The sequence below is a fragment of the Dicentrarchus labrax genome, unplaced genomic scaffold (assembly GCF_905237075.1).
Source record: "Dicentrarchus labrax unplaced genomic scaffold, dlabrax2021, whole genome shotgun sequence".
NCBI classification, from domain to species: Eukaryota; Metazoa; Chordata; class Actinopteri; family Moronidae; genus Dicentrarchus; species Dicentrarchus labrax.
Genome location: NW_026136714.1, coordinates 6,011,406 through 6,034,792, shown reverse-complemented (window position 1 = coordinate 6,034,792; position 23,387 = coordinate 6,011,406). Strand labels below are relative to the sequence as shown.

The 23,387-nt window shown below is 41.4% G+C and overlaps 1 protein-coding gene across 1 annotated transcript in view; it reads right to left on the bottom strand.

Annotated features, from left to right (window-relative positions):
- The window catches only part of LOC127376648 (ras GTPase-activating protein 1), a 29,399-nt gene extending 27,500 nt beyond the window's left edge, over window positions 1-1,899 (bottom strand). The window contains exon 1 of the mRNA XM_051423730.1: window positions 625-1,899. Within this exon, the coding sequence (XP_051279690.1) occupies window positions 625-1,163 (539 nt within the window). The 5' untranslated portion in view covers window positions 1,164-1,899. The remainder of the gene's footprint in view (window positions 1-624) is intronic.
- Between the last annotated feature and the right edge of the window lie 21,488 nt (window positions 1,900-23,387).

Below are 23,387 nucleotides of genomic sequence, written 5' to 3'. Positions count from 1 at the left end.
TTATTGATTATTAATGTGGTAGATAGTAAATATAAATACTTACAATTGGCAACTTAATTCGGAGTGCCTCACTTCTCATAGTAAGGTTCATGATTTTGATTGTAAAAACAGTAAACTGACACTGATACTGTAATGATCGCTTAATTTTGAATAAGGGTGTAAGAATTACATCCAATAATTTGACTTTATTTTGACAATTTGAACAAATACACAATGCATCATGAAATTGCACATTCTGCTACCAATGTAATCCAGCCTGGGTCATTTTGATACTAATGAAAAGTAGAACAAGTTTGGAAATGTAAAAAAAAACATACACAGTAGGTAACAGGTCTTGTTAAATAGGTAGGACATTCATTTATTCATGGCCATAACTGTTTTGTTATTGGTAATACAAATCCACTGCACATGGAGAAACGATTGTGGTCTGCAAATGCAGATCATCACAGGTGCTACCTGTAAGTAGCACGAGTCTATTGAACATGCACGAGTCAACAATGTCAAATTCAGACCTCAAGTGTTAACAGGAAGGAAGTGAACCCTACAAAAACTACAGGATGCTTGAAAATGTTGAGTTCTAGGTGTCCATGAACAATGCGTCATTTTTACTGGTAGTATACTCACTGGTTCGTGGGAGGTGCAGAGAGGGGGAACACCGCCTCTTCTTCTTCGCCTTCCAGTCCATCCTGCATGTCGCTTTCATCCATTACTCCGAGCCCCCCACAGCCTGAAGGGGGAGGAGGGGGTGGCAGTGGGGGGAAGACACCGGGCCCATCAGGGCCTGTTGATGTGGGTGAACGACTAGCTGGACCCTCCGAGGTGGGAGAGTAGCAAATGCCGCTCACGGTCCCTGAGCTTGTTCCTTGCAAAACTGCATGTCCACCTCCTGCTCCGCCACTCCCTGTTGCGGGCAGCGCTGGTCCGCTCATATCCCCACTAGACACGGCATATATCATGCTCATGTCGGGAAGTGAGTCCGGAGAGGGGTTTGAATGTTGGCGGAGGGTTGGTGCTGGTCCTTGTCCCAAATCAGTGACTCGAACTCTGTTCGACTTGTTGGGATAGGAAGGGAAAGGGGCCGTCTCCGGGCCTCCTCCGCCTGCCACCCCTGTCCCTGTCGTGACCGAGCCCGTATCCTCACTGCTGACCTCCGCAGCCATCATATTAGGATAATATGTAGAGGGGATAAAGTCCAGAAGGGGCCCTGCCCTTCCCCTCTGTTTTTACAATACTCCTTCAGTGTTTGGGCTCCGGGGAAACAACACCAAAAGTTTCTCTAAAACGCCTTTAGCTAGCCAGCTAACGTTAGCCGACAAGCTAACTTAGCTCACTTGGCTGCACTAGCGGGCGCTAGCTTTGCCTCGCATTCGCTCGCTACAAGATAGCCAAGCTAACGCTAGCGGGATGGCTAGGAGCTTCGAGACACTTGATGAGTTCTTGCTCGCTATGTCTTCATTGTTTCCTGAGTTTAAAGTTCACACAGAAACGCTATCTGGAAAACGACATTTAAAATGTTTTCAAATAGAATAATAATTCACCAATATTTCCTGTTTTGTTGCGGTTCGGACTTCACCCTCGGCACCAGGCAGACCACTTGTCGGGGAGTGTTGTTTTATTGTCACTGTTGTGTGTAACCCCCGTCTTTTTTTTTTTTTTTTCCAGTGTTGTTGTTTTCTTTCCTTCTGAGTTTGCAGCCGTCTCGTGTAGAGTCCACAAAATGACCCAGCCCTATCGCTTAAATCCCCGGAGCGGTATGTTGTTCTATGCGAAATACCATATCGTGAACCACAGTGAATTATTCTTGCGCATACAAGCTAAGTTCGCCTTTATTTCTGGGTTTCAGGGCTGGTAATTTGCCCGCTGCTGCGCTGCTCTTTCTCCCCTCCCTCTCCTACTCCTACTCCTCTCCAGGCACCGAGCAGACACAGCCAAGTGAATACCGAGCGGCACTGGTTCAATCCATGACATCTTCAATCAGTACTTTAAGAAATTGGACTTGTAGCCTGTCTTAATTGATTTAAGATAGATTATTGTCCCCATTGCTTAACATACAGCTTTGTAGGCTTGATGTTTTTTTTTTTTTGTTGTTGTTTGTTTGTAGTAGTAGAAGACAGACTCGGAGCTGAGAGGCTTTCAGACAATCAGCACATAAACCAGGCTTGCAGAGACTTGGACTATCATATTTTCCATCTGTCTATTATCCTATATTGAGCTTAGGTTACCTTATACTGTTTTAATTTTGACACCTTTAATAAAGTCAGTGGTGGAGTGGTGCCCAGAGAAGAGAGTTATACTCTTAATTTGTACCCCAAATTAGTTTTTAAACCTGCATGTCCAACAAAGGATAAACACCCTGGGATTAAAAGTAAAATGTGTGACAAAATAGAATTATAATTAAGTATTATAGTGCTGCAGACATGCCCTGGCAAACAAATCATGTTCTCCAGATGTAAGAAAACCTGTTTGTTTGGCACAGACCCCAACAAAGGTCACATCATCATGATTTTAATCCTTTTGTTCAGTGAAAATGAAAAATTATTATTTGCACTAATCATGAAACACATCAAAATCGCAGTATCTGTCAAAATAATCCCAATATGATTTTATTACCATATTGTACGGCCCGAGTGGGTATACTCTGTATGGAACAAGTCACTCTTTTTAGTTGTCTGATAATCGATCGTACACCGTGAACAGAAAATAGGAACTTGTAAAATGATTTGGCTACTGATAATAAAATTCATTTGCAGTGTTGGCAATATTCATTATTTGTTTCTGACTTCTGAAGACTAAATGAAATGTGGTCTAGTGGGAGATTTTAATCATCACTTTGGCACACGGCAGAAGACACACTAAATATAGCACTGGCTTTGTGACAAAGGTTATCGTTGTAAATTTTGGCAAGACTGAGTAATCCATTTTAATTTCACTTATTTAGTCACGGCATTCTGTTCATTAGGAATAGATTCCAAGTACTTACAATGCAGTCAGAAAGTATTAGGACAGTCATAGGTTTTTCGGGTGTGTACCTTCATTTTGGGATATACTTTATTCATCTATTTGTATGCATAGTTGTCCAACTTTAGGACAGTGCAGCAAGACAATGATTGTAAACATGCATCAAGTCAACCATGTTCTTTATATCTTGATTGGCCAGGTCAGATATCTGTCCGCAATAAAACTGAAGACCAAGACGGCCACAGTGAAAATGGCCACAGTGCAGATAGCAGAGCCTCCACAGGGACAATAACTACACATTAGTTATGGTGGCTTCTGTGGGTAGTAGACTTGGTTTTAGCAACCACAAATGTGATCATGTGTGATTGTTTTACTGGTTGGCATAAAGGTTTTCACTCTTTTACTTCATCTGTTCATGTTGCCACACTTTTTCTTTTTTTTCTTTTTCTTTAGAGCACAGTTTCAAAACAGCATTTAACCTTAAAATTACACACATGTTCCTTTAAAAAAAAAAATACATCAGCAAACTCAGTGGACATAAACCGACCCAATGGCATCTAGATAAAGCTCTTTTATATAAATTCTGATGTGGGAGAGCTTTAAATAGTCCTTTAAACATTCATATGCTGTCTACAGGCAGGGAAGTTGATTTGTCAGCTCCAGTAAGTCAGCTAACCTTGACCTGACAGAGATTACATAGTGTTGGGTAGCTACAGCAGTGGGCCACTGTTGTTCTCCACCTCCCTGTTGCAGCTGCCATCACCATTGTACCTCCACACTGATCCGTCTTGGAGCAACTGGCACTGTAAAAAAAAAAAAAAAAAGGCTGTCTGGATGTCCCCTCTACTTTCTCAGTGCCTGCTGGAGTTTTACTCTCTGTCTAAGTCATTGTTTTAATTTATGAACCCTCATCTCTCTCTCTTTTTTATACTGTGATTTGACACTCCTTTCAGGATAGATACATAAATAAATGCATACACATACATAGATGCATATGTGGAGATTTTAAAGCAGAACTGGATGACATCTGCTGTCGTCAACCCTTCTGTGTATCCACATCTTTGCTGATTTGTAGTGTTCACTGATCTAATGTGAGTGACAACCAACAGTACTCCCTCCTCTCTTTCACTCTCCTTGTTTTCTGAGTGGTCCTCTCATGACGAATGGCTCCTGACATGCGCCCTGACAGAGGTGGACAGGACAGGGTGTGAAAAACTATACTGCCACTCAGGAGGAAGCGCACCTTGCATTCCCGTGGGTTACTTAGGGAGCTGACGCCTATGCTCTCCACTAAAGCACAGGCTTCCCTTAAGCCCTGTGACACAGTAGGTCAGCGAACTGTGAAATCTAAAGGCTGACATTGACTTGACATATACCCATAAAAGCCACTCCACTTGAAACGCACAAATACTCAGTTGTAAACACGCAGAGAAACAGGCACCCCCCACGGTAGTCATACACCCAAGCATGCTCATTAAGCACACAGGGCACTCCAGTGTAAGTGGCCTCTTGAAGTGGCACAATTGCCTTGTCTTTTTTTTTTAAATCAAGACATCATTCCATCATACCCCCTGCATTTACTGTATGGCCATGCCTTAGGCTTCATTGGTGCTGTAGGTCCAACAGTCCCCAGTCCTCATTTTGCCTTATATGGTGGTGTAATCTGGATGACTGGGGTTATCCTCTGTCTCTGTGTGGTAGTGTGACTGTGTCCTGTGGATCCTCCCAGACTGAGTGTAATGAGATTGCAGACAGGATGTGGTTAATCGCCTTTCCCTTGCAGACAGATGATATGAGAGGGCCAGCTTCATACCTGCTGGGAGGTGGAGTAACCCTTCGCTACCACGTTGACTTCAGCTGTTGACTGTGTCTTTGTGTGTGTGACAGAAAAAGAATGTCATGGCTGAGGTTAGATAATCAATTGCAAAATCTAACCTCAAGAGTTCAACTTGTGTGTGCATTCTGGGATTTCGTCGGTATCTTTGTGCACCTTCATGTCTAGGTCTTCATCTCTGTATCTCTGCATGTGTGTTAAGGGAAGGGGAGGGGGGGCTGGCGCTGACAGTCTGCCAAGGGTAGGAAGAGTGTATGAAGGAGAACGGCAGGGCAGACTGGCTGTTCTGCTCTGTTTCACTGTAACTGCGTTGTCAGATTTGAGGATGGGCACTGATTTGAGTAACACAAGAACCTGACTGGGTGTCGACTGAGGGCTCTCATCCATATTAATTGTCACATTATTATAACACTTCATTGCCCTCAAACGCAGCACATGGGAAAATCTCCACCCTCCATTGCTTTTAAAGACAATGACGTTTTTTGTTTCTTTTTTTTTTGCATTTACTGACGTGTAGTTTGTGATGTAAGGCAGTAACATCATGTCTTTTAATGTAATTTCAAAAATAAGCTCCTATGCTGTTCTGCCCTCATTACAATTTATTGGTATGACAGAGCAAAGTGGGTAGACTGTGGCCATGGCAACCATGGCTTGAGTGTGTGTCATCGTCATCTGTGGTTAGGATATGTAAGGTAAAAGTAATACATTAGAATGTAACACGGCAGTGGGTGTGACAGGCTATGTAGACTTCCTTTTCAGGTTCTGTTTCTGTCTCATACAGACCACACAAACACACACACACGCACACACACACACACACACACACACACACACAAGCATAAATACAGCTTCTTTACCTTCATAATGTGTGTCAACCGACTAACTCCTCGGTTTAAGTGCTAAAGTGGTGTGTATCTGAATTGAAGTACACACATTATGTTCCAAGTTCCTAGATCAGTGCACAAGCCGGCTTGCCATCCCTTCCTCAACTCAATCAGGGGATACATGCAGGCACATCAGGACCTGTGTGAATAAATAACCAGATTAACATAAAAGTTTCAAAAGGGGAGTGAGTGACACATGGATGGCTAGCGTGAGCAAAGGTCCTCGGGAGTAGTGGGCTTGGTTTTCCAACATTCATGGGATTCATGAAACCTTCCCATGCCATGTCCAATGTTAAGCAGATGCTTAAAGTTTAATGCTACATGTGAATTACCAATGTGAGTTTCAGGATGGGACATGAAACTTTAAATTGTCATCTGAAAAAATAACTATCTGAGAATATGTCTCAGATCGTGCCAGGATGTACTGTAGTGTTAGCTGTTAATTAGCTCACATTAAAATCTATTTTGTGCATTAAAGCTACTACTCATGCAAACTCACAGAAGAAACTGCGTTGATTCAAAGTTATGTTTGGGAATACTTTTTTGTATAATTTATCCATAGCATTTAAGTTTCATGGTATCAGTGCACCACAACATTGTTAGCTTTAACTTTCTTTTGCTAGGTCCAGTTCTGTCAGCTACAGTGATATTTTGTACTTTACATTTCATCTGGTCTGTTTAGAATATTAAGAATCCACATGACTTCAGTTCCTCCTTCGCACAAGATGGGTATTATGCTGCAGGAGGCAGCAGGTCCTTCTGTCACTGAACAGATCTGATGTGTGTGTATGCATGAGGTGACATTTCATTGAGTGTTGTGGTGTATGTAAAATAGAGAGTGTGAAAGTGACAGTATGAGGCCCACTATATTTGTGCCTGTGTGTGCAGCATTTGTTTCCCTGCCTGCACACTTGTCTTGTAATATTCTAATTGGTGCCGGATGAGACTTCAGCTGGCGTTGCCTCAATATATGCAATATGTGCCTGCCCGGCCTCCGTGTGTCACTGAGTTACTAATGTGTTGAGCAGGCTATGGCACATTCGGCTGCTCTACACCTCCGGCAGTCCCCAAAAGGAGTAGGAGAAGGCAGATGGGGAGGCCACTGTGGTGCTTTATTAGTGGATAACTGCAGGTTGTGTGTGCACACATAGACACGATTAATGCGTCGACTTAATTACAAGTACACATAAAAGTGAGACTTTCCTTCTTTATGGATGGATACTAATGAAAGCAAAGCAAATTGCCTGTTAATAATTTTCTTCAACAATAGACACCATTTTTGTTTCTTTCTGACACTCACAGTGGAGGGCCCACACTGACTGACCAGACGAGCTCTCCTACTTTCACTATGGTGTAGAGGGCTGTTTTGTCACTTTCTTTTTTCAGAGAGCAAGCGGGGGAGTTTGCAGCTGCCGCTCGAATGCACATATGGGCAGAGTGGTGGTGAGATGGGGGTGGGGGGACAGAGAGCACATGGCCCCCTCAGTCACACTTTTAGAGAGGGATGGTGGTAGAAAATGGGCCACTCTGCGTGCACAACTTTTCTGTTTATGATTTGAGGACAACTTCAACAAAACAGACTGAGTAGAATTTGCAATGTGATAAGCACCACATTTGACTGCTTGTATTTGCAAGTATTTGTACATGATCTGGACACAAGTGCAGCATTTTCATTATTTATCTCATACTTACTGACACAGCAGTATCAGCAACGACTTGTAAATGTCATTCTTATGGTTTCTTTTTGTCAAGACAACTTCAAATGTCACTAGAGAGCTCTTTTGCACCAAAGTTTGGTGTTAAGAATGGTGTGAAACATGATCATAGTTGTTATCTAACACTCTTGAAGACATACAGAGCAATCTTTTTCACAGACACACACACACAATTGCACAAAAAATATACACAGACATTCAGAGATGCACTTTATTTTGTTGCAAAATTTGTTTTCCATATGTGTTATGTGAATTACTTTCAGGGAGTTTGATTGAAGAACAATATAATCAAAAAGTCCTCTGCTAATCATTTACATGTTTAGACCTGACTATTTCATTATTTTACATTTTGTATCTATGCCATTAAAATGGTTCATGTTAACAGACTAATGCTTCATCATATTTGAGACAATACAGAAACCAAACGATTGTGCAAATGTCCAGCTAGTGTGATCTCTGCATCTAAATGTTGCACTGTGGTGCCTTGTCATATTGTTTGAAAAGATGCTTGTCCAGATGGGCTCTGGAGGGAATTAAGAGCACTCAAGCACAAGTAGAACGACAACCGATACTCCACAGACAGACTACTATTACAACTAATGGACTGCATCAATAAGAGAAGCTACATTCAGCTTGAGGTTTTTAAAAAAAAAAGAAGATTTTACAGATTCAAGTTAATAAGGCTAATTTACTTGGCACCCAGTCAGATTTATAACGCTGACAACTTCCCATTTTATATGACAAGCCAATTTCACTTGTTCTGCAGGATTAATATTTGCAGATAAAAGGTCCTGAATATAAAAGGGGAAAGTGAAGGATGAAGACCTTCTACTATATGAAAATGCACTGTGTGGCTCAGAGCCCATGTTTGAGGTTGATGATCAGATGATATCACCCTGGCACCAACGGTCTGGGCGGTTCCTTTTCCCGTATGGGGTTGCCATGAGAGATGGACAGCAGCTCCCCGGGGGCCATTGAAAAGGGTTGTCATTAGAGGCACTTCCTGTAAAAAGTTACTTAAAAATATCAGACCCATAAAACACAAAAGTGTGTGTGACATTTGTGTGTGTGTGTGTGTGTGTGTGTGTGTGTTAAGAGCGAGAGAGAGAGAGAGAGAGAGAGAGAGAGAGAGAGAGAGAGAGAGAGAGAGAGAGAGAGAGACAGAAGACATCACAACATGGTCTTATCCAGCAAATAACCATTGCATTTCAGACTAATCTCCATCATGGTTTAATCCAGAGACAAATTAGCATCATTATAAACATACAACATGCATAATGCAGTGTAAAAAACAACTATGTGTTTGATATATATGCAGGAAATTCATCATCAGTCAAAATTCAACATCCATGTCTGTGACATTAGTACCCATTAGTCGAATGTGATCACTTTACCAAAACAGGAAGGGTATGTCCTGAGTCTTTTATTGCCCACAGCTACTGTGTATTGGCTTGCTGCATCAGATGATGAGTCACAGCCTAAATGAGGTTATCCCATCCATCCGGACATGCATGCTGACACCAGAAGCTACTCACTGCCCAACCTATTTGAGCAACAGCTGAGACATCACACACCCCACTAACTGTCCACTGAATGCATGACATCATCTTCACTCCTGCGTTTTATATGCATCAGTAAGGGATTAAGGTCTCTCTGGCTAAATTAAGACTGTTGTTGTGCTCCTATGGCTACTTCTCTCCTCTCTCTCTGTCTCACTACTGAGAGAATTTCTATTATTCTTGCTTGCTGATTTCTATTCTTGCCTCTATCTCTTTTTCTGTTACATATTCTTCCTACTTTTTCTTCTTCAAAAAAATCTTTCCCTCTGCTCTGTCATCTCTCTCTCCCTCTGTCCCTGTGTGTCCCTTCCTCCCTCCCTGCCTCACCTCCCTCCAGCCCCTCAGGCCACGGAGACATGTGCGCTGCAATCTGCAGACCCAGTGCTATGCTGTCTCCCCAGGCCTCCCCATCACCCTCTACCCTCCCCTTGTGCTTTTAGGCCCCTCTGTTTAATTCATGAGCTTCCTGTGGCTCCTGTCATGTCTCATCTGGGCCACAGGAAGGCACAGTGTAAATAATGGAGCATCCCCAAAGACATGTTCAATGCTGACTGTCACAGCAGCGCACCATGTGCTCCCATGGAGAAGACAGGACAACAGTCTGTGTTTCTGTGCCTCTCTAACACATATGTCATTCTCATAACATTATTTCTACACATATGGTAAACAGAAAAGTGTAGTTACAGAAGGCTACTGGCACGCGTAAGCACATACTGTGTTGATGTGCCACATTTCACTTCTCACATATTTTGCAGAATATACTGTACATGAATACTTATTCAAGCCAATTAAAATGTAAAGAAATCAGAGTCAGAATTGTCTGATAAAACCTTTTTCACTTCTAATACTACAAATTAATTCTTTATGTATTCACACTACACATTTTATTTCAATAGGCTACATGATCACAGACACCATTCCCAATATAAACAAGCTGAGGCTCATTTATCGAACTGGCATAACATTCTCCCACTGCTAGAATCTTTGAGCATTGACCACCTCTGGGCGTTTTATTGGCGTTACGACAGCAGAGGTGGTTTCACAGTAACATCCCATCAGCAATCTTCTATGGAATCCTTCCTTAAACCCCATAACAGGATGCTCAGATCAATATTGCTGTGAGACAAAATGAGAAATCAGGACAGCGGTAAGGAGGCAAGCCCTCACTTAAGTCTCACAGGGCGGTCTTCAGAGGCACAGTCTTTAAAATGATCTGCTTGTTAAGCATAGCTGAGCAATTCCTCAAACACAACAAAGATCCTTTTGTCCTACTCAAATATCTACCTTTAGGATATTTGTTCTGCATACATCAATAAAGAATGGATCAGGACAGGGGACTGATACTGGATAGGATAGTAAAGCTCTGGGAGCTAAACGTGGTTTCTTTGTAATTTGCCTTCTTTTCTTTGCAACATCATCACTTACCCTGCAGGAAGTCTCTATCATCAATTTTCAGTGTTGATGATTTTACTATAAATTGGACAAACAATCCAGTAATGTAAAGGAGGCTCAAAGCTGTGATATACAGATAGAAGCTAAATCAGCTGTGAAATTAACTAAACGGAGTCAGTCTTTTTCCTTTCTGTGATGGAGCAAACTACAAACCTTTTATAGCCACTTTTCATATTTGCAGGGGCTGAATGTTTCAGACTTAAAAGACACATTTGGAGAGGTAAGTGTGTGTGTGTGTGTGTGTGTGTGTGTGTGTGTGTGTGTGTGCGCGCGCGCAGGTTTACAGTGGGTTTTGGTCATATTCACACAGTAAAGGTGTTATTTTTACCATCTCTTTCATACAGACCTATGACAGTAACAGCTTCCTTACAGTAATGCCTCCTCACATAGCTGAAATTAATACATATCAGAATAAAATATAGTCTACGTGTGCACATGTATGTAAATGTGTTTCCATATGCGTCAGGTAGAGAGAGAGAGACAGTGAGGCAGAGATCTAAATGCCAAGGCAGTTGATCACACCAACATAGAAAATCTCTTGGGGATAACAACCTGGCAACACACCATGTCCTTATTGATCTGTGTGATGTTCAGCAAATCTGCCACTTAGGCCCACCGTGTTTTACAATCACCTGTGTAACCCCCTACAGTTCAACACAGAGGTGTATGTTGTTTAATTCTGCTTGATCTGGGTCCCTGTGGCTGTTGATGCAGCCCATTTGGCATAGTGTAATGTGTGCGCGTGTGTGTAGACATACGCTCATTCTTCAGGATAGCAACATATTGTCTGCTCTAGTTAATTTATTTTATTCTCACAATATACTGTTTTTTGTTGTTTTTTTCTTACCATAAGAAGATCTAGTCTACTAATGTTGTACGTAGAACATGGTATGGGCTATTTAACCAGTATTATCATGACATGTAGGCTACTACATTTTGTGATTAATATGTAACTCTGTGGAAATATTGAACGGGCAAATTTGGTAAACATGGGCAGTGATAGACGGGTAACCTGTCAAGCCTGCCTCTCACACAAAAGTGACTGAAAAGTAAAGCAGTCTCCAGGTAGCTCACCTGGTAGAGCTGGCCCGACTATATATCAAGGCCTTGCTGCAGTGGCCATGGGTTCAAGTCTGACCTGTGGCCCTTTGCTGTGTGGCATCCCCACACTCTCTCATCTTGAGTTGTCCTATACAATAAAGGAAAAGAGACCCAAAGGAAAAAAAACAGTACATACAGTAGACAATTGATTTGTCAAGTTACACAAAAATAGTTTACAAAAGATGATTTTGAACTCATAATATGTTTCATACATCTGCTAATACTGTAATGCAGCTCTCCTTGGGATCCCAGAGACCCTGTAAAACATGGCTAAATAGAAAGGATTTTTATATGTGATCTGTATCTGATTGATTAATTGCAGTAACCTCACAATAAGTATATTTGGATTTCAATCATGAACTGTAGCCATTTGTTCATACAGTAGATGTAATTGGATCTTTGAAAGAAAGCACAGTGAACATTTCTTTGTCTGTTTGGCAAATAAAAAGAATATTTATTCATGAATGGTCCATTTAATATATAAAACATGAAATACTTATTATTAATACTCTTATTGTGTTTACTGTGCATTTATTTGGTTACCTTCATCAATCGTGCAAGTCCAGTTTGTGGCAAAGAGACAGGCTACCAGGTTTCTACATACTAGGTTTTAATAAGGTCAGGTGAAAAGACTATTTTCTATTAGTCTATTTTATTTTTTAATTTGCAATGATTATTGTCATTTTTACACATACAGCAGTGAAGTCTTTGGAACCCTATTACCCAGTAAAGCCAATGTCAACAAAACACAAGGCTTAAATTATTTTGCACAATAAGTATGTGAACAAACAGTGAGATAGAGTTAGAAGTGAGAAGGCAGTGTATGTAAGTAAAACAAAACAAACATTTTTCATTTCAATGTAGCTCATTCGTTTCATTGCTGCCTTATATTTGCCAAAGCTGCAGTGGCAGGAAATAGAAGGAGGGAACTGTATGATCAAGAGACCTCTGCATGCCAAGAAATGCAGTTTACACAGCTGGTTGTGAAATTATGACAGTGGCTGTTAATAAACTCACACACTGACTTTCCAATCTGGCTGCAACATTTTGTTTGATCACTTCAGCTGTGGTGGCCTATATCAAAGAGAAAATGGTTATATGCTACCCCGGTTTCCTTGTGAAGCTCTTTATATCATTCAGTGGCTCGATAACAAGCAAATTATCCCTCTGAAAAAAGTACATTCACGCATGAATAATGCAAAACAAATTTAGATTATGGAAAAGATTGCATTATAAATCAGCAGAGTGCTTGGAGGCAAGAGGTGAGTGTCTGCTATCTGTTTGGCATAATCCTTTCCCCGGAATGGATGCCATAAAAAGTGTGTTACTTACAATGTGATGAAGTTGGGTCTCAACAGTGCAGCTCCCATGGGCCGCCTAGAGTAACACTGCAGGAGGCTTTGTTTTGTGTTAAGTGGAAGAGCGATGGTGGATTAGACACCACAGTGAAAAATAAGGGCACTGCAGGTGGGGAAATCTAGGACAAGCCATTAGATGAGGAAGAATATTCATCTTCAGCGCTTAACCCATGTGTTCCAGCAGAAATAGGCTAGAAATATCATCTTTATTTAATATAAAGCAACTTCTTCTGCTGTTCTGTTCATCTTCCCAATTGCCAGTGTTAGCTTTTCTGACCCAAATAATAGAAAATGACTTGGTTTAATCGCACATTGGACACACAATCCCTCAGAACACTACATGTGAAAGAAAAGGCGCTCACTGCAATCATCCTGACACTGGTGTTTAGACATTTTTAAAATGCCTGAAGCAAAAACCTTGTTTTTTCACCGGCGGCAATCCTCGCAGGGTCAGTCTAAAACGGGAGCAGGCCTAGTTTTTCGCTTGAGGGTGAAATTTGCTCTGCAATTAATTAAAGAGTACTTTATCCCTCGCTTTTACTAGCTAATGTTCTTGCCACCCCTCACAAAGACACACGGGTACCATAAACACACGCTGCTGGTCTTTGAACTCCAGCTGCAGAGTTGCCTTCTCAGCAAGTATAGAATTTGTCCCAGCACCCTTGTTTTAATGCTTGTAGTGCAGCATGTATAATATATTGAAAGTATAGTTGTTCTTCTGGCCCACATTGGGCGTTGGAGATCAAAAATAAGAATTCAAGACAATGCAAGAACTGCTCCCTGTAGACCTTTGTAGTGTGCTTTTTGTGCATGATTGAATAGACTAGGAGTTCTTGATGTTGCTCTTGGCTTTTTTGTCTTCAAAGGGGATGAAGGTTAGCTTCCGGATCTGCAGGTATGGTTTTATCATTACTGGCTAGACAGGAACTATTTTTTTATCTGTGCTTTCCCCACTTCCAAAAAAATGCCCTGAGACACTGACTGCAGCAGTACAGGGAATGAAGCAGTGCAGTTCATCCTATCCTGTTATCCAAGACAATGGTAGTCGTGTTGCAATTATGACATCAGATAGGACATTTTTTTAATTCATGTAAAAGTATGTCAAGTTTGGCGAAGTGTGTGAGTGTGTGTAACTGCTAATGAGACTCAATGAAAGTGACAGATGCCCATCTGTGATAAAAGGGCCACATGGAGGAGCCCTGAGAGGAGATGAATGCTGTGTCCTTCTGCTCTGCAAATGCAAAGAGTGCGTGAGATAGACAGAAAGATAGATAGATAGATAGATAGATAGATAGATAGATAGATAGATAGATAGATAGATAGATAGATAGATAGATAGATAGATAGATAGATAGATAAATGTTATGTGAGAGTCAGTCATTTATCTCTGTGCTATGTTTGTCTTGTGACTGGAAAATCCAGACTTGCTTGTTCTGTTCTTTCTTCCATCTGCCTCTTCATTTTTCTTTCTTTATTTCTTTCTTTCTTTCTTTCTTTCTTTCTTTCTTTTTTTTTTTTTTTTTTACTTTCCTCTACGGACCTCCGCAGGCCAGCAGCATCCAAAAGCCTCTTTATGAGGACCATAATGAGAAGTAAAGCTCTGCATTCAGTCGCGGTGCCTCAGGGGCCTGTTGCATTTCTGAGCTTAGCTTCATGTCCCATCCCATTCAGAAGGGTTGATGAAAGGGCACAAACAAAAAAAAAAGCAAACAGCAGGCTATTCTTAGGAGGACAGGGCACGGCCTGATATGAGGAGAGAGAGAGAGAGAGTACTCATTCTACTGTCCACCAACACTATTAATTATAATTAGATTTTGTAAGTAGATGTTAAAGTAGTGTAGTTAGAAATAGATACAACTATAAATGTCTTTACAAGATGCCTAACTGAAACGGAATCCGTTTTCAAAAACAGTGCCACTGATTGATTTTGGTTATATGTTTAGCATTGTTGCTTTTAAGATTATATGAGGTATCAATTTCGAGAGAGCTGGCGGAAAGGTATTGTGACCGGCTGGACTTCCTGCCATGTCTGACCCCAGTCAGAGGAAAAGTGTGAGTAAAGCTCCCTCTGCTGGTCAAATCATGCAACGCTAAAACAAAGAGATGTTTTGTCTGAATAAAACTGGGGGAAAACCAAATACACAGTGTACCATTTATCTGCAAAATCAGAATATTCAAAAAGTAATTGTAACTAATGACAGATAATGCACATATAACCCTGTTTTGTTATACGTTAGATGGACTGTGATGCATTTTTTAAATGCAATATCCACCGTGCTAATGTTGTGTGTGACTCTTGCTTCACAATGGCCATGTTGATAAGACTCACGTCCTCCTGGAGTGACAACAATGCCAGCAGTCAGTGTGTCTGAGTGAGTCTGCCACATGGCTGAGAGCCAGCACACACAGACACACACTGCCATGTGTTCTGATGGTTTGACACAGAGATGGGAACAGTTGTCAGAGAGGGCCTCTGTTGTGGTCAAAGCAAACAGGCATGGTACACAGAATCACATGTTTTGATATATTTTCTGCATCAGCAACCAGCACAAAACCTGGAACATTTTAGACTGGCCCAGTAGGTGGCACTGTAACATCAAAGCTGAGGCAAATATCCTTATATTGCTATGAAAGAAAAAGGAAAATACATCACCATTATGAGACATGTCAGCCACACGTTTCCTCTCAAATTAGTGAACAGATTGGTGGGAATGAACGCTGTACATTAAAAGGAGACGAGAGCAGAATAAATTTCAGAATCTCAGGAAAAATGTGTCCCGAGGAATACAGATTTTGAGCTTTAGATTCAGATATTTGCTTGTGCTGTTGTATATAAATATGCAATGACATTAACATAGGGGTCATCTTTTTCCCAAAACAAGATCCTTACACTTAATTATGAATTAAATATTGAAGAGCTGATCGACAATCAATGTAAATATGCAGCAAAACATGTTCCCTACATGCTCAGGAGTGTTGTTCTCATATCTTGGGAACAGTGAGAAGTAAAGGACAGAAATTACGACCTCTCTGTTTGGCTCACACTGCCATGAGTTCCCCATTGCCTGCTTCATGCAGCTGTAAATAAAGGTAATTGTACAAAAGCTTAATTAAATGACATAAATCCTGTTTACGACGTCTGGGCTTTACTGAGCCACTGAATCGTGGGGGGAAGGAGGACTGTAGTGTGTGTGTGTTTGTGTGTTTGTGTGTACAGTTTCTCTTTACCTAAACCCCCGCTCCCCTCCCCTCCCCCCAACCCCAATGCCCGCCGCATTCTACGTGCTTTCCCTTTTTCAGCCACACAAACGCACACACTCCCCCACACATTGTATGCAGAACACAAAGCATAAAAGTCATCCCCTCTCTGTGTGGATATGAGGTACAGCTTTATTGTGGCTCTCGCTAACGTCACTTTCTGTGAAACTCTGGACACCCAGTGCAGTAACTCATCTCTTTCATTAGAGCTGAGTGTGTGGGGGGTGAAGGTGTGGCTGTCTGACTGGCACTGAGGCAGAGCTTCTCTGGTATTCCACACCACAGTCATCTCAGACGGCTCGGCCCAGTGTCCATGACCCTGAGACCTGATGGGAGGATATTTAATGAGCACAGGCAGTGAATAGAGTGCGCAGACAAGGACATCAACAGTTTAAAGAACAAGCAAATATATTTATAGAAGGTCAAACAGAGTTGAAAGTGGTGCGCTCATAGTTGTTGTAAAAATCATAATGCAAAGGCAGGTTATGGAGGACATTTAGTCAGCACCTCAATCACTTCACAGTTGTCTCAGTGTAGAATATATAGTGGCTATGTATACACCACCAGTAGAACCTGCCTCCATCTCTCTGTCTCAGCAGTTTCATCCAGCGAGCACAATCTCTTATGATTGATTGATATTAGATTGAACTAGCTGGCTGTTGTTTCAGCCCCATTGACTTCAGCAAGAGTTGCAGCCGAAGATTACAACACTGATTGCATTTCAATTTTTAATGGAAAGTGCCAGAATATCCAAAGTTCTTTCTGGTGAGTTCACGCAGAGTGTTTTGCGCCATTAGCGACCCTCAGAAAGACAAATTGGTTGCATTACCAGCTGCCTAATGTTCATTTATTATTTGTAATAATAAAGTGGCATGTATTTGTGCTCTCCTGAAATTGATTAGGTTGTACAGCACACCGTTCCTGGAGGATGATGCTTTTTTACAACCTCATAAGTCATTTGAGTCTTTGTGGCAGTTATTAATGTGTCTATGTGATGAGGTGTCACTGAATCAGCTGGGCTTGCGCCTGTTGGATTCCGTGGAACATGCAGTCAGACATGATCCCACTGTATGTATGCATGCCTTAATGGCCTGCCCAGCCAACTGTAGACAATTAGACCCAGAATCAGTGCGTAACTGATAGGGATTCCCCACATACTGAATGGATGCGCACGGCAGGGATGATGATTAGAAATTTTGCATTAGGAGCAAACAGGTGAGGGGATGCAGTGTCTGGTTTTAAATGGTTAAACCAATTCAACCAGACTGCATCCTTTCATCAAGAATCTATGAGTTGAAAGGAGAGTGAAAAGTGTGTGTGTGTGTGTGTGTGTGTGTGTGTGTGTGTGTGTGTGTGTGTGTGTGTGTGTGTGTGTGTGTGTGTGTGTGTGTGTGTGTGTGTGTGTGTCACCCATTTCAAAAGAAAAGGGGTACTATGCTGCCAGTGCAAGATAAAAATCATCTTGTGCAACTGGGTGAGAAAGGACAGGTAGGAAAGTGTCACCTAAAAATACTTATACCAAGGATATACAGTATTGCAAAAAAAAGATTTTTATATTATGCTCAACCCACAGCACCAGAAAAAAGCAATGTTAAAAGTTGGCTGTTAGAAATTACAGGTGAAAGTGAATCAAGCGGTCCAGAAAAGGTTTAAATCATCTCTACAGTAATGTAACAGATGAATAATTCACTATCAGAAATGGTACTGTTCCCACCAATACATCTTCAGCTTTCTCTCTGGCAGACTATGACGAAGCAGCCCATAATTGCTCAGGGCATGAAGTAGTACTTAAAGCTGAGAACGATGTAGATCAGAATGCAGTGCACACTACAGTGACAGGCTCCACCAGCTGGTCCATCATGCTAACCTCTTTACTGTAGCAAATGAAAAAGTTAAGGGCCCATAATGCTGCAACACTGCTTGCGCATCACTGCAGGCTATATCCAACATGTACCACGTGGCAAGAAAGTGCAGAGAGAGAGCTTTTGAATCAAAGGGAGGAGAATTATAGCGCTAGTTAGAATTTAATGAAGGCACATACAGTGGGATTCTCAGTGTTCGAGATCTCAGTGAACTGCTTGCTACAGCTGCGGCCAAAGGCACGAGAGTGAGCTTTTTGATCCAGCTGGAACAAATATTTACATTGATTTAAGCATTTGCAGTTCAACGTGGCATCCTGGATGGTTTTAACCAGTGAGACGGAAAAATGAATTCTCACATAGTCACCAGAGGTTTAAGACTGATCAAACACAAACAAAAATGTACAAATATAGAACTCCACGGGAGTGCTCAGGCCTCCATCCTTCCATCCTTATCTCCCTCAGCAGTATGTTGGAAGAGTTACTTCTCTGTAGCGAAAGTGAAAACCCCAATATTATGGCCAGCTCAACCCCCCGCCACCCCACCCCTCAGTGGATTATTACTGTATGTAGCTATTCTCTCAAAGGTCAAGAGAAGCGATTTGTCTCTCCACTGCTCTATACTGTCTCTCACTCCAAATCCCAGTGGTGTCTGGGCAGAGATGATAGAGCAGTCTGTTCCCTCCCAAACTCCCTGACCCCCTCTCTCCCTCCTTCATGCCCCCCTCCTCCCCTACCCCCTTCACTTCTCCCTCAATCGGTCATCCCCTCACTCGGTCTCTCAATCAATCATTTAGCCCCCTTAGTTAGAAGAAGGCCCAGTAGCTGCTAAAAAGCATTGTGTGCCATAATTTTGTGAAGTTTCAGTTGCTGCGTTTCTCTCATGATAATTCAGCCCTGGCTGCACCCATGCATGCTTTATAAAATTGCTTAGCCTTGTGATGGAAAAGAAAGAGAGAAAAAAAGTTAAGCAAATATTTGAACCTATTTTTGCAAGTCTAATAAGTGTCTCTCCTCCGTTGAGAAACCTTGACATAACAATATTTATGCCTTATTTTTTCACTTAATCAAAAGCAGATCTTCTTTTCTACTTATTTATTTATTTATTTTGCTCCTGGGTCACCACACACTTTTTTTTCCTCTTGCAGCTGGTAGTGCAGATTTGATTCAGCATTTCCAGACTTCCCAAACTCCCTGTTGCTTATTCTCTCTGCTTCACTCACAGATGGCTGCTGAGGAGGCTCCAGGGACATTGGGCTTGCACGGACCGGCTGGATATTCAACTACATTATAAAACACTATTGTTTTGCTTGTTCTGTTCTTGTACCTGTTTATTTGTTTATCTGGATCCCCAATAGTTGCTACCTGGCTGTCGCCTCACCCTGAGTTTAAGGACCTGTTTACACCTTGCATTAACCTGTGTTCTGGGCGATCTGATCACAAGTATGTCAGTTCACACCTGGCATTAGAAAGTGTCTCATGTGACCACTTGTGATCGGATCTGACCTCCTCACTTTAGTGCAAATAAATATACACAATTTCCCTTTGCAAAGACCGAATACGTTGATGTTTTTAACCAGCAGGAGGCAGCAATGCACTTCCCACGCCTTGTCTGCAATTAAAAGTAGAAGAAGAAGTTTAGCATGAATCATCCAGTTTACGTTGCATTGACTCTACCTGTACCTGTGCTTACGCAGAGGGTGTCAGTGTCATCTGTCTTCTTTGGAGCATTCCCACCTGTACTTAGAACTGTCCACTTGTGATCAGCTCACCCAAGACGTATGTTAATGCTAGGTGTAAACAGAGCGTCATTTGCTTATAGATGATGTACAGGAACTCTCATCCATGTATTTGTTGTCAGCATGACTTTAAAGGATACAGTGTTAGACGGTAGATCTTATGACTACTGTAACTAACTAACTATGAAGTGTTTAACAAATATTTAACTCTCACTTTTGCAGACTGTAATTGCCTTAATGAGATAACCCTAGGTTAAGACTGAAGCTTTTGTGGAGGGCCGCCCCATATTTTTCACATTTATGAATTCCTCGAATAAATGGAATATAAATCAAACCTGTTCCATGTGAGTAACTCATTAAACAAAGCAGTCAGAGGTTAAATAGAGCGGTGGAGGGCATAGTTTAATTAGACCATCTTTTCTTGCTCTGTAAAGCAGGCCATTCACCCCAACTTTAAGAGACCTTTATGGGATCTTACTAAGGAAAGCGAATTAATCAACCATTGAAATCTTCAGCCACTAAAAGAGGGGTTCTTGTGTCTACTAAATGAGAACACAAAGACAATTTAGCAACAGAACAAAGACAAGAAATTCCCAAACTAAAAATCTCCCACATTTCCGTTGCCAACTTATAGACTTCTGTAATAACCCAGATTCCATTAAGCTAAAAATACAAAAGTGTTAATTTTACCGGCAGTGAGGTATTTGACAACAGGGCAGCCTGTGAATAGATATATAAGCTAGGTGTCCTAAATGCCCATTTTATACTGCTGAACAACACCCTCTGAAAATGCAATTAACTTCTAAGAATAGACATTCAGAACAAAGACACTTCAGGACAAAATCACATTTAAAGTCAAAGAACTGAGCTTAATTGTGTTACCAGACTTTGAAGGTAGATGAAATTCAATTTCAAACTCTAAATGACCATAGCTGCATCGAATTAAGCTTACATACTTTGTTCAATTTTTCCCCCTGTGAAAATTACACCAAAGTAATGAAATATTATGATATAGCCATAGGGAAGGCTTTTCAAGGATAGATGAAAACATTTATTCAGAATAAGGACACTCTATGATATGATGACATTGCATCGAGATAATACTGCTGAGAATGCCTTCTTTAAGAGCTTATAACGATAGGTTAGATCTCCACTGGAAATGATGAAACAACAGTGAAATTCTGGTAATGTGTGGCGGAAGTTCTGTGAGGGTTTTTTTAATTAAACAAATACTATCTCAAACTTTCTTAAAACACTTTATTACCTGTGCTTTCTAAGGTTATCTTAACTTGAATTCTTGGAAATATATTTTCTTACCTCTCCCTTTTTCTTTTAAATATTTTTCTTTTCTCCACTTTTGAAATGCACCACCCAAGAAAGCTCTGGAGTCACGGAGCCCTCAGGAGCCGAAGGGCTACATGTTCTATTCAGAGTCACTTTTTTCAAAGTTGGAAAAGAAGTCTGCCTGCCGTCAGTTTGGATTCATAAACCAAAGTGTGAAAGATGTGACAGAGATAGCTGGATGCAGGGTAAGAGAGAGAGAGAGAGAGAGAGAGAGAGAGAGAGAGAGAGAGAGAGAGAGAGAGAGAGAGAGAGAAAACGACAGTAGACGGGAATATTTCTCCGCTTGCTGAGGCAAAACTGCCGTCAGTGTCGGTATATGAATTTAGGAACAGTGGATGTGCTTGAGCATCGTCCATGGCTGCTTGTCAGAGTTGAAACTGGTTTTCAGTCCCAATGAGCTGTGTATATATATATATATACTATATTCTGGCAACATCTGTCAATCTTTTTTGCAAACTCAGAAATGTCCTTGCAGAACGGAGAGTCACTGGCTTCCTGGGTAGAGTCAAGTGAGTGATGCTTTTGATTGTGTATCCATGTGGGTGCTCTGAAATAGAAAGAGCCACACGTCACATCAGAAAGCCATTCCCTGCATGTCCTACTGCTCTGGACAGCACAGAGAGAAAATCACTGTGGACAGTATTTGTTGCGTAAGGAACACTAGGCTGAACCGTGATTTTTTGACGAAACTGGAAATGTTGGATGACTTTTATGTGAAGGCTTTATGCACAAAGACTACAGAGGCAGTGAACTTACCTAGGTCTGAGTGTTGCAAAAGTTTTGTTTTGGTCTTTGCTGTAGCTCACAACTTTCTCCTGAAGTGGTCTGATTGTTCCCATTACAGATTCAGCAAATGTTTTTGTTCAGTCAGCTTCCTCATTTGCCATGCAAGCTGAGCTGTCAGGGGGCCGCAATCTTTCCCTCAGCCCTTATCATGCTTCCTCTCATCCATCCCTTCTCCTTCGCCTCGCTTTCCCCTAAGTGGCCATCCACCCCTGCCTTGACTTTGTTCACCAAATTAACCGGGGGACCGACTGTGATTGGACCAGCCAGTAAAAAGTAAACTTTAACCTCTCTTATTAATTGGATATCTTGGCCTCTCCTATCAGAGTGAAGAGGCTATGGAGCAGTGGGATAGTTTTGTTTTTGTAGGCCGCACACACACACACACACACACACACACACACACACACACACACACACACACACACACACACACACACACACACACACTTAAATCAGCAGCAATGATTTCATCATTGAAGAAGCTTTTTATTCAGTATCTTATGTCTTTATAATTGCGAAGAGAAATAGGATAACTGAGTAACTTTCACTTGATTAGCCTGCATGGTAAAAGTTAAAAGATCTAACAAGATGAAAATCTTAAGAAACTCTGAAGTGGCCTGTATCCTGTTAAAAAATAGAGTTTTTTGTCTTCACCAAACAGAACTTTAAATGGCCCATCGCTGATAGCAGGTCAGAAAGATTTTTATCTGCCGGGTTATTTCATGCTGGATGCACCAGCAGGATCACATGTCATGCAGTGGTGCATTTAAAATATCATTTAATTTGTACAACAAATATTTGTGTCTTTTTAGGAAAAAATAAAAGAATAAAAGAGTTATTTGATCCTTTTATGTTGGCAATATTGAGTTAGTCTAGCAAGGTTTTGTGGCTGAGGCCCTGGGCGCCATGTGGTTCGGCGGGGCTTTGAAAGGCACCATTCACAAACCCAACTGAACTCAGGCCAACCCAAATTGTGCCTGCTCGTTTCATCCAAACATCTGTGGTGTCCAAAGAACATCCTGGAAGAGACTGGTCTGTGGAGAAACGAACCAATCAGAGCCCCCTGTGCCTTCCTCTGCCCTGGTTCTCCATCCCTGTCTCTGCGAGACACAAGCCTTTCATTCATATTCCCCTGCTCAGTCAGTTCTGCTTTTGTAACTTGTATTGTATCTCTGTTGGTGCTCTGTTCCCGCGTTCAAAGGAGACAATTATTGTAGCATCCCGCCCTCTGAACAAATACTCTGACAAAAACTGTGTGACATCAAATATTGTTTGTATGGACTCTTACTGTGCTGCTCTGAGCTTCACATAATGCGTTTGTCAAAGTTTGACCCGCCCTGAGTTATTATCATTAATATGAATGTGTGACAATCAAAGGACGTGACTATGATAATGAAAAAAACTACAAAAAAGTTGTTTAACAGAGTGTTGATTCCAGTAGAGCAATTTTCTCCTCATGCAGCAGCTGTAACCTTGGCACTGCATGTATTTTAAGTCTCCCAGAATCCCTTATACATTACAGCCTGATAGTTTATTATTG